At 42.6% G+C, this 12,634-nt stretch overlaps 1 protein-coding gene across 1 annotated transcript in view; it reads left to right on the top strand.

Annotated features, from left to right (window-relative positions):
* Positions 1 to 547: 547 nt before the first annotated feature.
* Positions 548 to 12,634, top strand: part of LOC118390656 (glutamate receptor ionotropic, kainate 4-like) — a 79,555-nt gene continuing 67,468 nt past the window's right edge. The window contains exons 1-2 of the mRNA XM_052529688.1: positions 548 to 702; positions 6,601 to 6,698. Coding sequence (XP_052385648.1) covers positions 558 to 702; positions 6,601 to 6,698 — 243 coding nt within the window. The 5' untranslated portion in view covers positions 548 to 557. The remainder of the gene's footprint in view (positions 703 to 6,600; positions 6,699 to 12,634) is intronic.

Below are 12,634 nucleotides of genomic sequence, written 5' to 3'. Positions count from 1 at the left end.
GATTAAAAAACCACCTCATTTTAATGCACATTATTGTTGAAAATTGATTAATAGATCTGTGCTATTTTGCCTTTGAAATACAGCCTGTGCCATAGAAATATAGCAATAAAAAGGTCTACTCACTGATCATGCTTGGGAGAAATTCACCCCAAAAAGATGTTCATCAACAAAATAAAAATCTGCTCATTGCAAAATATTTTCCCAAATATGTTAATGATACCAACCTATAGGTCCTCACAATCAACACAAATGGGAGACTACTATTGCAGTTCAACTGTAATGTTTGGCAAGATAGTGGCCATAGGAGTTGGCTATACAGCAGAAACTGATCTGGCACCAGGCTATGGCATTGATGGCATAGTTAGGGTTTAAAAAGCTGGTAACCTGGTTGGAGGATTCCTTATTCCCTCCTGATTCCAGGAATATTCCAACTGGAATTTCTGGAAAACAGGGAATTTGGGGAAAGTTACCAAAACTTTGCAACCCTAGGCATAGTCCTCAAAATGGCAGAACAGTAACACACCCTGTGTCTTGTAGCTGCTGTTCTGGATGACCCGATGGAGTGCAGTCGTGGTGAGCGCCTGGCTATCACCCTGGCCAAAGAGGGCATCAACCGTGTTAGTAACCTCTCTGTGATGGGCAAAGTGGAGGTGGACATTTTTGAACTCCTGAGGGACAGCGAGTACGAGACAGGGGACACCAGTAAGTCAGGATAATGATATACAGTGCTAAAAACTGAAGTATTTTCTACGTGGCAGAACACTTGGAGGGCAGTGATGAGAGAAAATTCATAGAGGCTCAAGACAGAGGCAAAGCTGGTGTTTATTAAAAGCAAAAGGTTTTAATACAAAGGTTCCAACTGTAACTGGAACCAAGTTCCCTCAGGGCATAGGCTAATGAACTTGATATTTGTTGCTTACTTCATACGTTTTTACTAAACAGTACGTTCTAAATAGTATGTAGAGTGATTAGTACAGTATATAGTTTTAGTAAGTAGACTAGACAGCTTTCGGATACGGCCAAAGACTTACAGCTAGAAACAAATCCCCTTGTCCTATGTACCATTTACACAACAAGCTCTAACAGTCTCATGACAGAATTAGATGTTCAGCCATGTTTTCCCAAACAAATTTCAAAGTTGTTCCAAACGTCAAATTTCAAAGTATTTATGGTTAAGTTTAGGCATTAACTCTGAATGGTTAAAGTAAGGTTTGGGATAGGCTTAAAACAAAAAAATCTCAAAAACAACTTTCTATTGCTGAATTCAAACATTCAACCTTTGACACGAGTAGCAGATGTTTACACCCATCCGCCATCCCTGTCCAAAATGCCTTAGCAAAACCGAAACCTACTTGAAGGTAACAGTGTTCACTGTTGCCCTTAGTGGCCGGGTTCCATGTCATCTCCCAACATCCTCAGACATGGATGGACATCGAATACTGACTTGTATCACGGGTGACCTGGCTGCATTTCCAATGTTTGCTCTAGTCTAGTGGATGTAAAGTATTTTTTTATTTATCTGAAGCCTTGAGAGAACATATTGGTTTCGTCCCAAATGGCACCCTACATTATACTATTTATGCACTATATGGGGATTAGGGTGCCATTTGGGATGTAACCCTTTAGTTGACCGGCAGGAAGGAAATGACAAATGCATTTCCCCAGTTCCAATAAAGACCCAGGCCAGTTTGGCCTCTCCATGGCTGGTTGGCTGTGGAAATGGATACCGCTGAAACAGGATTAGAAATGGACGGCTGACTATTTGTCTTCATCCCAAACAGCACCCTATTCCCTATATAGTGCACTACTTTTGACCAGAGCCCTATTGGCCCTGGTTGGGACACAGGCATTGCGGGAAATGTCAAGCAATTTTTAAAAGTGGAATTCTCACTTTTAATACTTGAATACTTGAGACAGTAGTGAAGTAGACGGGGAGACAGAAGGGAAGACAGTAGGAAGGGTGTACAGTAGGAAGGGTGGACAGTGGACACAGGGATTGAACCCTGGTCTCTGGTGGGGAGATATACACTGCTCAAAAAAATAAAGGGAACACTTAAACAACACAATGTAACTCCAAGTCAATCACACTTCTGTGAAATCAAACTGTCCACTTAGGAGCAACACTGATTGACAATAAATTTCACATGCTGTTGTGCAAATGGAATAGACAACAGGTGGAAATTATAGGCAATTAGCAAGACACCCCCAATAAAGGAGTGGTTCTGCAGGTGGTGACCACAGACCACTTCTCAGTTCCTATGCTTCCTGGCTGATGTTTTGGTCACTTTTGAATGCTGGCGGTGCTTTCACTCTAGTGGTAGCATGAGACGGAATCTACAACCCACACAAGTGGCTCAGGTAGTGCAGCTCATCCAGGATGGGACATCAATGCGAGCTGTGGCAAAAAGGTTTGCTGTGTCTGTCAGCGTAGTGTCCAGAGCATGGAGGCGCTACCAGGAGACAGGCCAGTACATCAGGAGACGTGGAGGAGGCCGTAGGAGGGCAACAACCCAGCAGCAGGACCGCTACCTCCGCCTTTGTGCAAGGAGGAGCAGGAGGAGCACTGCCAGAGCCCTGCAAAATGACCTCCAGCAGGCCACAAATGTGCATGTCCACAGGTGGGGGTTGTGCTTACAGCCCAACACCGTGCAGGACGTTTGGCATTTGCCAGAGAACACCAAGATTGGCAAATTCGCCACTGGCGCCCTGTGCTCTTCACAGATGAAAGCAGGTTCACACTGAGCACATGTGACAGACATGACAGAGTCTGGAGACGCCGTGGAGAACGTTCTGCATGACCGGTTTGGCGGTGGGTCAGTCATGGTGTGGGGAGGCATTTCTTTGGGGGGCCGCACAGCCCTCCATGTGCTCGCCAGAGGTAGCCTGACTGCCATTAGGTACCGAGATGAGATCCTCAGACCACTTGTGAGACCATATGCTGGTGCGGTTGGCCCTGTGTTCCTCCTAATGCAAGACAATGCTAGACCTTATGTGGCTGGGGTGTGTCAGCAGTTCCTGCAAGAGGAAGGCATTGATGCTATGGACTGGCCCGCCCGTTCCCCAGACCTGAATCCAATTGAGCACATCTGGGACATCATGTCTCGCTCCATCCACCAACGCCACACTTTGGTCCCACAGCAACGTTGCACCACAGACTGTCCAGGAGTTGGCGGATGCTTTAGTCCAGGTCTGGGAGGAGATCCCTCAGGAGACCATCCGCCACCTCATCAGGAGCATGCCCATGCGTTGTAGGGAGGTCATATAGGCACGTGGAGGCCACACGCATTACTGAGCCTCATTTTGACTTGTTTTAAGGACATTACATCAAAGTTGGATCAGCCTGTAGTGTGGTTTCCACTTTAATTGTGAGTGTGACTCCAAATCCAGACCTCCATGGGTTGATATAATTGATTTCCATTGATAATTTTTGCGTGATTTTATGTCAGCACATTCAACTATGTAAAGAAAAAAGTATTTAATAAGAATATCTAGGATGTGTTATTTTAGTGTTCCCTTTATTTTTTTGAGCAGTGTATATAGAGTGTGTATACACACACACACACACACACACACACACACACACACACACACACACACACACACACACACACACACACACACACACACACACACACACACACACACACACACACACACACACACACACACACACACACACACACACACACACAGTGCTGCTTGAAAGTATGTGAACCCCTTGTGCAATTAAAAATGTATTTTTAAACCATGAAATCTTCATTTTATCAGAACCAGTCTTTTTGATCTGACATAACAGGTTCATATTTACCAATACCATATGTTGGTGTAGAGGAAATCTAGTGTTTAGTAGAAAAACAAAATAAAAAAGGAATTAGAGCAGGTGCCAAAATAAGTGGACCCCAAGTTGTATTGGTTAAGTCAAGTAGAATCAGGTGGGTAAACAATTGGGTACCAAATGAACCCATCAAAGGAGAGATCGTTAGGAAAGACTTTGGGCGGGGCATTTACCTGGATGGTGTTACCTATCCAGGTAAATGCAAAGCACACCATGCCGAAAGGAAGGTAAAAGGAGAGCTCAGAGGACATCAGGACGAGGGTAGTGAGAGCACATCAGTCCGGGGAAGGATATAATATCTCAAAAAGATTTGACAACCAAATCATTTACAAATGGAGAGCATTTAACATGACATAAATTTGCTTGCTAGGAAGAAGCCTCTGCTGTCAAAAAAGAAACAAACTGCCTGCCTTAACTTTGCCAGAGACCACCTGGACAAACCTGAAGGTTTCTGGAAGCCCATTCTCTGGACCGATGAGTCCAAAATTGACCTTTTTGGTCACAATCAACACCTCTATGTTCCTCGAAAACCCAACACTGCCTACCACCAAAATAACCTTATCCCAACAGTCAAGCGTGGTGGTGGTGGGAATGTCCAGATCTGAGGCTGCTTTTCCTCCTGTGGAGGAAACTCTACATCATTAAGGGAACCATGAATTCTGAGGTATACCAGAAGATTCTTGAACAGAATGCAAGGCCATCAGTCAAGGAGCTAAAGCTGGGCTGAAAATGGGTCTTCCAACAAAGAATTCATGCAAATCTACCAAATAATGACTCAAGAGAAAGAAGATTTGTGTTTTGGCCAAGTCAATGTCCTGACCTAAATCCAATCGAGATGCTGTGGCAGAACCTGAAGCAGGCAGTTCATGCCAGACACCCCTCAAGCCTCACTCAATTGGCGTTCTGTAAGGAGGAGGTGGGCAAAAATACCTCAAAACAGATGTCAGATTACTGGCTATAGGAGGCATTTACTCCAAGTTGTCGCTGCTAATGGGGGTGCCACAAGTTATTGACTGAAGGGGTTCACATATTTTTGCACACATCAAATCTGAGTTTGCTTATTTAACAAAAGTGGTTTATTTAACAATGAAAATATAATTTACTTGGAATGTCTTTATTAAGAATTGGGGTATAGATATGGATTTTAGGTTTATTTTATAGCAAAATAATGACCAGCCCTGTAGGGTTCATATACAGTGCTGCTTGAAAGTATGTGTACCACTAGACCATTGTAAATGGGAAAATTTGTAAACAGGGTATTGATTCATCATTGTCCAATTTACACTACAAATTAAATTATGGAAGCTGTACAGTACATTCGGAAAGTATTCAGACCCCTTGACTTCCACATTTTGTTACGTTACAGCCTTATTCTAAAATGGATTTAATTATTTTTCTCCCTCAATCTTCACACAATACCCCATAACGATCAAGCGATGTAAATGTATTAAAAATAAAGAGAAAATAACAGATACCTTATTTAAGTATTCAGACCCATTGCTTGGAGACTCAAAATTGAGCTCAGGTGCATCCTGTTTCCATTGATCATCCTTGATGTTTCTACAACTTGATTGGAGTCCACCTGTGGTAAATTCAATTGATTGGACATGATTTGGAAAGGCATGCACCTGTCTATTTAAGGTTCCACCATTGACAGTGCACGTCAGAGCAAAAACCAAGCCGTGAGGTCTAAGACAGGATTGTGTCGAGGCACAGATCTGAGGAAGGATACCAAAACATTTCCGCAGCATATACGGTCCCCAAGAGCACAGTGGCCTCCATCATTCTTAAATGGAAGAAGTTTGGAACCATCAAGACTCTGCTTAGAGCTGGCTGCCCAGCCAAACTGAGCAATCTAAAAAACATTGAGTATTGTGTGTAGATTGAGGGGTGAAAAAACAATATAATATATTTTAGAATAAGACTGTTATGTAACAATGTAGAAGATGCAACGGCTCTGAAAACTTTCAAACGCACTGTATGATTCCGTAGACCGCAGTCTCTGCCCATGGTTACACAATTCTGGAGATAGCGCCCTTTGATACGCCTCTCAAACCAAGACACGCTTGTCAGCCTGATATGCAAAAAAAATAAGTGTTTATTCCAGGAGATTATTTGTTTTTTTGCATAATGTAGTGTTGTGATATCCCTCCATATTGGGCCCATGTAGGTGACACTACAGTATGTCTAGGCTGTGGTTGGAGTCTTTCTATTTAGCCTTCAATGAAAACTAATGGTAGATCCTCCTTCACAATTTTTGCCTCAGCAGCGCTGGGTGCTAGAAAGCACACCACACATAGTTCAGAGTAGTAGCCAGTCCTCCTCACTACAAGCCCTCTGCCTCAGCACTGCATTCCTCTACTGCATCTCCCATTCCTCTCAAGCGTTAGGTAACTCCTCAATTGATGGTTTCAAAAGATCAGGAACCAGCAGCCAGGTGAAACAAAAAAAGCTGGTACAGTGTCCAGACGCATCATTCAAACAAAAACAATTAGCGAGGTGGCTAGCCAAGCCAAAAAATAATTGACCTGCCAGTCTATCTGCAAATCTGTGGGTCAAAACAACCAGAAACATGCAAGAAAACAAAATGTACATATTTACTTGTGTATTGTAAAAGTAAACAATACTTTCATATTCTGCCTTTATATTGTATTAAATTGCATTGTACTCTGTATTAATATGCAACCAGTGTGTAATTCAATGCCATTGTAAATTCTATGTTAATGCTCATTTGGTTCCCTGTTTTCTCCTCTCCCTCCCAACAGTGTGCCAGATTATCTCTAAGGGAGTATTGGCGGTCCTGGGACCCTCTGCTAGCCCAGCTTCCGACACCATCATCAGTAATATCTGTGGAGAGAAAGAGGTGTGTGTGTGGTGTGACCAATACACTTCTGTCTGTGTATTACGTTCCCCAGCAAGAAAACCAAATAATGTCACTCAAATAGAAGGTGTAACTAACAAAGAGTTGCTGACCACAACCAAAATGGTGGGGGTTTTAGGAAGGGTTCTGAAAGACACTCATGGGTGTGTCCACTGAAAGGTCACTATCAACAACTGGGACCTAAAAGACACCCACCATGAGCGCCCACTAAATTTGTCCAAAATTAAAACCCACACCAAACTTAGATAAGAAGCAAATCAAAAAGTACAACAAAACAAAAACAGGGAAGATAAGCTACACACTCAAATAGGGAGTAACTCTCCACCTCTCTCAAGACAACTGAAGTACTGGGCAAGCCACTCTTAAATAAGACACTTTCCCACTAAAGAGATGACAAACCAGCACAGGTGTAACACATACTGACTAACGAGGTGATGCCAATCGGTGCACCCCACATGCTAATGTCCAACCTCAAAATAAAAATGGAAAAACCAAAGCCTGTAATACATTCTCCCTTTAGACATCAAACATATCCTATATTTTTGTTGGAGAAGTTTGCTCACCACCAACAGAAAATTACTTCCATCTCACAACATGATCAACTTAAATGCGTCACCATTTCCAATAGAAACATGGTGTCTGTCAACAATTAAATACAAGACAAAACAGACAACTTTTTTAAATATACTGTATATATACTTTTTACAATCAATTTTTTACTTGACAAAAAAATTACGTTTGAGAAACAGGTAAAATTACGTACATTTCTATAACTGTCATCCACTTGGAACGAGCCCAATCAAGACACAACTAACTTCCAAAAACGGCAAAACGTGCAGTCAAAATAAATTCTGAGCCAGGTCTAAACACAAAACTTGTTGCCTGACCACCCTTGAAAGACAATCAGCAACCAAGTTGTCCTTACCACGAACATGTCGGATTTCAAGAGGGAATCTTAACAGCAACAGGGAATCTAAACGTCCCTTTATAAGGATCCTGTCTTTCAAAGATAATTAGAAGAAGTCCAAATAACTTCACAGATCTTCATTGTAAATTGTTTAAACCCTGTTTCCCATGCTTGTTCAATGACCCATAAAAATTCCTGAACATGCATACAGCTTACAGATGGTAGGCAATTAAGGTCACAATTATGACAACTTAGGGCACGAAAGAAGCCTTTCTACTGAAAAACACCAAAAGAAAGATGCCCAGGGTCCCTGCTCATCTGCGTGAACGTGCCTTAGGCATGCTGCAAGAAGGCATGACGACTGCAGATGTGGCCAGGGCAATAAATTGCAATATCCGTATTGTGAGACGCCTAAGACAGCGCTACAGGTAGACAGGACGGATAGCTGATCATCCTTGCAGTGGCAGACCACGTGTAACAACACCTGCACAGGAACGGTACATCCAAACATCACACCTGCGGGACAGGTACAGGATGGCAACAACAACTGCCCGGGTTACACCAGGAACGCACAATCCCTCCAGCAGTGCTCAGACTGTCCGCAATAGGCTGAGAGAGGCTGGACTGAGGGCTTGTAGGCCTGTTGTATGTAAGGCAGGTCCTCACCAGACATCACCGGCAACAACATCGCCTATGGGCACAAACCCACCGTCTTTGAACCAGACAGGAGAGGCAAAAAGTGCTCTTCACTGACGAGTTGCGGATTTGTCTCACCAGGGGTGATGGTAGGATTCACATTTATCGTTGAAGGAATGAGCGTTACACCGAGGCCTGTACTCTGGAGCAGGATCTATTTGAAGGTGGAGGGTCCGTCATGGTCTGGGGCGGTGTTTCAAAGCATCATCGGACTGAGCTTGTTGTCATTGCAGGCAATCTCAATGCTGTGCGTTACAGGGAAGACATCCTCCTCCCTCATGTGGTACCCTTCCTGCGGGCTCATCCTGACATGACCCTCCAGTATGACAATGCCACCAGCCATACTGCTCATTCTGTGTGTGATTTCCTGCAAGACAGGAATGTCAGTGTTATGCCATGGTCAGCGAAGAACCCAGATCTCAATCCCATTGAGCACATCTGGGACCTGTTGGATTGGAGGGTGAGGGCTCGGGCCATTCCCCCCAGAAATGTCCGGGAACTTGCAGGTGCCTTGGTGGAAGAGTGGGGTAACATCTCACAGCAAGAACTGGCAAATCTGGTGCAGTCCATGAGGAGGAGATGCACTGCAGTACTTAATGCAGCTAGTGACCACACCAGATACTGACTGTTACTTTTGATTTTGACCCCCCCACCACCACCTTTGTTCAGGGACACATTATTCAATTTCTGTTAGTCACAAGTTTGTGGAACTCGTTAAGTTTATGTTTCAGTTATGGAATCTTGTTATGTTCATACAAATATTTACACGTTAAGTTTGCTGAAAATAAACAGTTGACAGTGAGAGGACATTTCTATTTTTGCTGAGTTTATTATAAACATGTTTGTCTTGTGCAAGTAGAGATGATATGCAGGAGCTTGCAGGGATTTGTGCAAGTAGAGATGATATGCAGGAGCTTGCAGTGATTTGTAGCCTTGCATGATGTCTACTTTGACGCTAATTAACATTTTTGAATCTGAGAGTAAATAGAGCTGAATATATTGATAAAAGTCACCTTGTCCTGGGCCTCCCGAGTGACGCAGTGGTCTAAGGCACTGTCGTCTCTTCACTGTTGACGTTGAAACTGTGTTTTGCGGGTACTATTTAATTAATCTGCCAGTTGAGAACTTGTGAGGCTTCTGTTTCTCAAACTAAACACTAATGCATTTGTCCTCTTGCTCAGTTGTGCACCGGGGCCTCCCACTCCTCTTTCTATTCTGGTTAGAGACAGTTTGCGCTGTTCTTTGAAGGGAGTAGTACACAGCGTTGTACGAGATCTTCAGTTTCTTGGCAATTTCTCGCATGGTATAGCCTTAATTTCTCAGAACAAGAATAGACTGACGAGTTTCAGAAGAAAGTTCTTTGTTTCTAGCCATTTTGAGCCTGTAATCGAACCCACAAATGCTGATGCGCCAGATACTCAACTTGTCTAAAGGAGGCCAATTGTATTGCTTCTTTAAATCAGCACAACCATTTCCAGCAGTGGCATACATAATTGCAAATGGTTTTCTAATGATCAATTGGCCTTTTAAAATTATAAAGTTGGATTAGCTAACACAACGCAGTTGCAAATGAGAACTTGTTCTCAACTAGCCTACCTGGTTAAATAAGGCTGAAAAAAAAACAATGTGCCACTGGAGCACAGGAGGGGTTGCTGATAATGGGCCTCTACATCTATGTAAATATTCCATTAAAATAAATAGTCTGTTTCCAGCTACAATAGTAATTTACAACATTAACAATGTCTACACTGTATTTCTGATCAATGAGATGTTATTTTAATGGGGTTTTTTGTGTGCTTTTCTTTAAAAAAACAAGGACATTTCTAAATGACCCGAACTTTGAACGGTTGTGTGTGTGTCTATATATATATATATATATATATATATATATATATATATATATATATATATATATATATATATATATATATATATATATATATACATATATATACAGTGGGGCAAAAAAGTATTTAGTCAGCCACCAATTGTGCAAGTTCTCCAATTTAAAAAGATGAGAGAGGCCTGTAATTTTCATCATAGGTACACTTCAACTATGACAGACAAAATGAGAAAAAAAATCCAGAAAATCACATTGTAGGATTTTTTATGAATTTATTTGCAAATTATGGTGGAAAATAAGTATTTGGTCAATAACAAAAGTTTATCTCAATACTTTGTTATATACCCTTTGTTGGCAATGCTAGAGGTCAAACGTTTTCTGTAAGTCTTCACAAGGTTTTCACACACTGTTGCTGGTATTTTGGCCCATTCCTCCATGCAGATCTCCTCTAGAGCAGTGATGTTTTGGGGCTGTTGCTGGGCAACACAGACTTTCAGCTCCCTCCAAAGATTTTCTATGGGCTTGAGATCTGGAGACTGGCTAGGCCACTCCAGGACCTTGATTGAAATGCTTCTTACGAAGCCACTCCTTCGTTGCCCGGGCGGTGTGTTTGGGATCATTGTCATGCTGAAAGACCCAGCCACGTTTCATCTTCAATGCCCTTGCTGATGGAAGGAGGTTTTCACTCAAAATCTCACAATACATGGCCCCATTCATTCTTTCCTTTACAGGGATCAGTCGTCCTGGTCCCTTTGTAGAAAAACAGCCCCAATGCATGATGTTTCCACCCCCATGCTTCACAGTAGGTATGGTGTTCTTCGGATGCAACTCAGCATTCTTTGTCCTCCAAACATGACGAGTTGAGTTTTTACCAAAAAGTTATACTTTGGTTTCATCTGACCATATGACATTCTCCCAATCTTCTTCTGGATCATCCAAATGCTCTCTAGCAAACTTCAGACGGGCCTGGACATGTACTGGCTTAAGCAGGGGGACACGTCTGGCACTGCAGGATTTGAGTCCCTGGCGGCGTAGTGTGTTACTGATGGTAGGCTTTGTTACTTTGGTCCCAGCTCTCTGCAGGTCATTCACTAGGTCCCCCCGTGTGGTTCTGGGATTTTTGTTCACCGTTCTTGTGATCATTTTGACCCCACGGGGTGAGATCTTGCGTGGAGCCCCAGATCGAGGGAGATTATCAGTGGTCTTGTATGTCTTCCATTTCCTAATAATTGCTCCCACAGTGGATTTCTTCAAACCAAGCTGCTTACCTATTGTAGATTCAGTCTTTCCAGCCTGGTGCAGGTCTACAATTTTGTTTCTGGTGTTCTTTGACAGCTCTTTGGTCTTGGCCATAGTTGAGTTTGGAGTGTGACTGTTTGAGGTTGTGGACAGTCTTTTATACTGATAACAAGTTCAACAGGTGCCATTAATACAGGTAACGAGTGGAGGACAGAGGAGCCTCTTAAAGAAGAAGTTACAGGTCTGTGAGAGACAGAAATCTTGCTTGTTTGTAGGTGACCAAATACTTATTTTCCACCATAATTTGCAAATAAATAAATAAAAAATCCTACAATGTGATTTTCTGGATTTTTTTCTTCTCATTTTGTCTGTCATAGTTGAAGTGTACCTATGATGAAATTTACAGGCCTCTCTCATATTTTTAAGTGGGAGAACGTGCACAATTGGTGGCTGACTAAATACTTTTTTGCCCCACTGTGTTTGTGTGTATATATATATATATATATATATATATATATATTTATTTTAGCAGGGTTCTGGTGGACTGTGTTGGTCCTTTTCCCGAAGCCAAGAGTGGTAACCAGTTTCTCGTAACCATCATGTGTGCTGCTACTTGTTTCCCTGAGACTATTCCACTGAGGAAAATCACAGCTCCCAGTATTAAGGCCCTGGTGAAACAATTGTCAACGTTTAGACTTCTGCGGATTGTGCAATCAGACCGAATTCGAATTTCATGTCAAAGGTCTTCCAGCAAGTTCTACAACATTTGGGTGTAACTAATTTCCCCTCTAGTGTCTACCACCCAGAATCTCAATGTGCTATTGAGAGATTTTCAGACTTTGAAGTCAATGTTGAGAGCTTACTGCTTTTAGTTTGAGAGACTGGGATGAAGGGGTCCCTCTTGTGGTGATTGCAGCGTGGTTGTTCAGGAATCTCTCGGTTTTAGTCTGAATGAGCTTGTTTGGACATCATTTAAGAGGTCCTTTTGAGCTTGCTGAGAGCGAGGTTGTTGCAGGGCAACACCTTAATCACGAACAAACTAATCGTTGGAGCACGTTAGCGCCATAGTGAAGTAGAGTTTATACTTGAGCACAGCATTGCACAACATGGCAATAGTCCGTAGAGTTCGCCCAGTATATTTGTAACAAAGGGGATGTTTTTCCCCCGATTTTCGGAAAGTCAATACCGTTACTAAGTCAGACTCGTACCCTTTGCCTAGGGTCGACGATTGTG

Source organism: Oncorhynchus keta, chromosome 11 (genome assembly GCF_023373465.1).
Source record: "Oncorhynchus keta strain PuntledgeMale-10-30-2019 chromosome 11, Oket_V2, whole genome shotgun sequence".
NCBI classification, from domain to species: Eukaryota; Metazoa; Chordata; class Actinopteri; order Salmoniformes; family Salmonidae; genus Oncorhynchus; species Oncorhynchus keta.
Note: the sequence above shows the minus strand (reverse complement) of the source record. Positions and strands in the feature narration are given on the sequence as shown.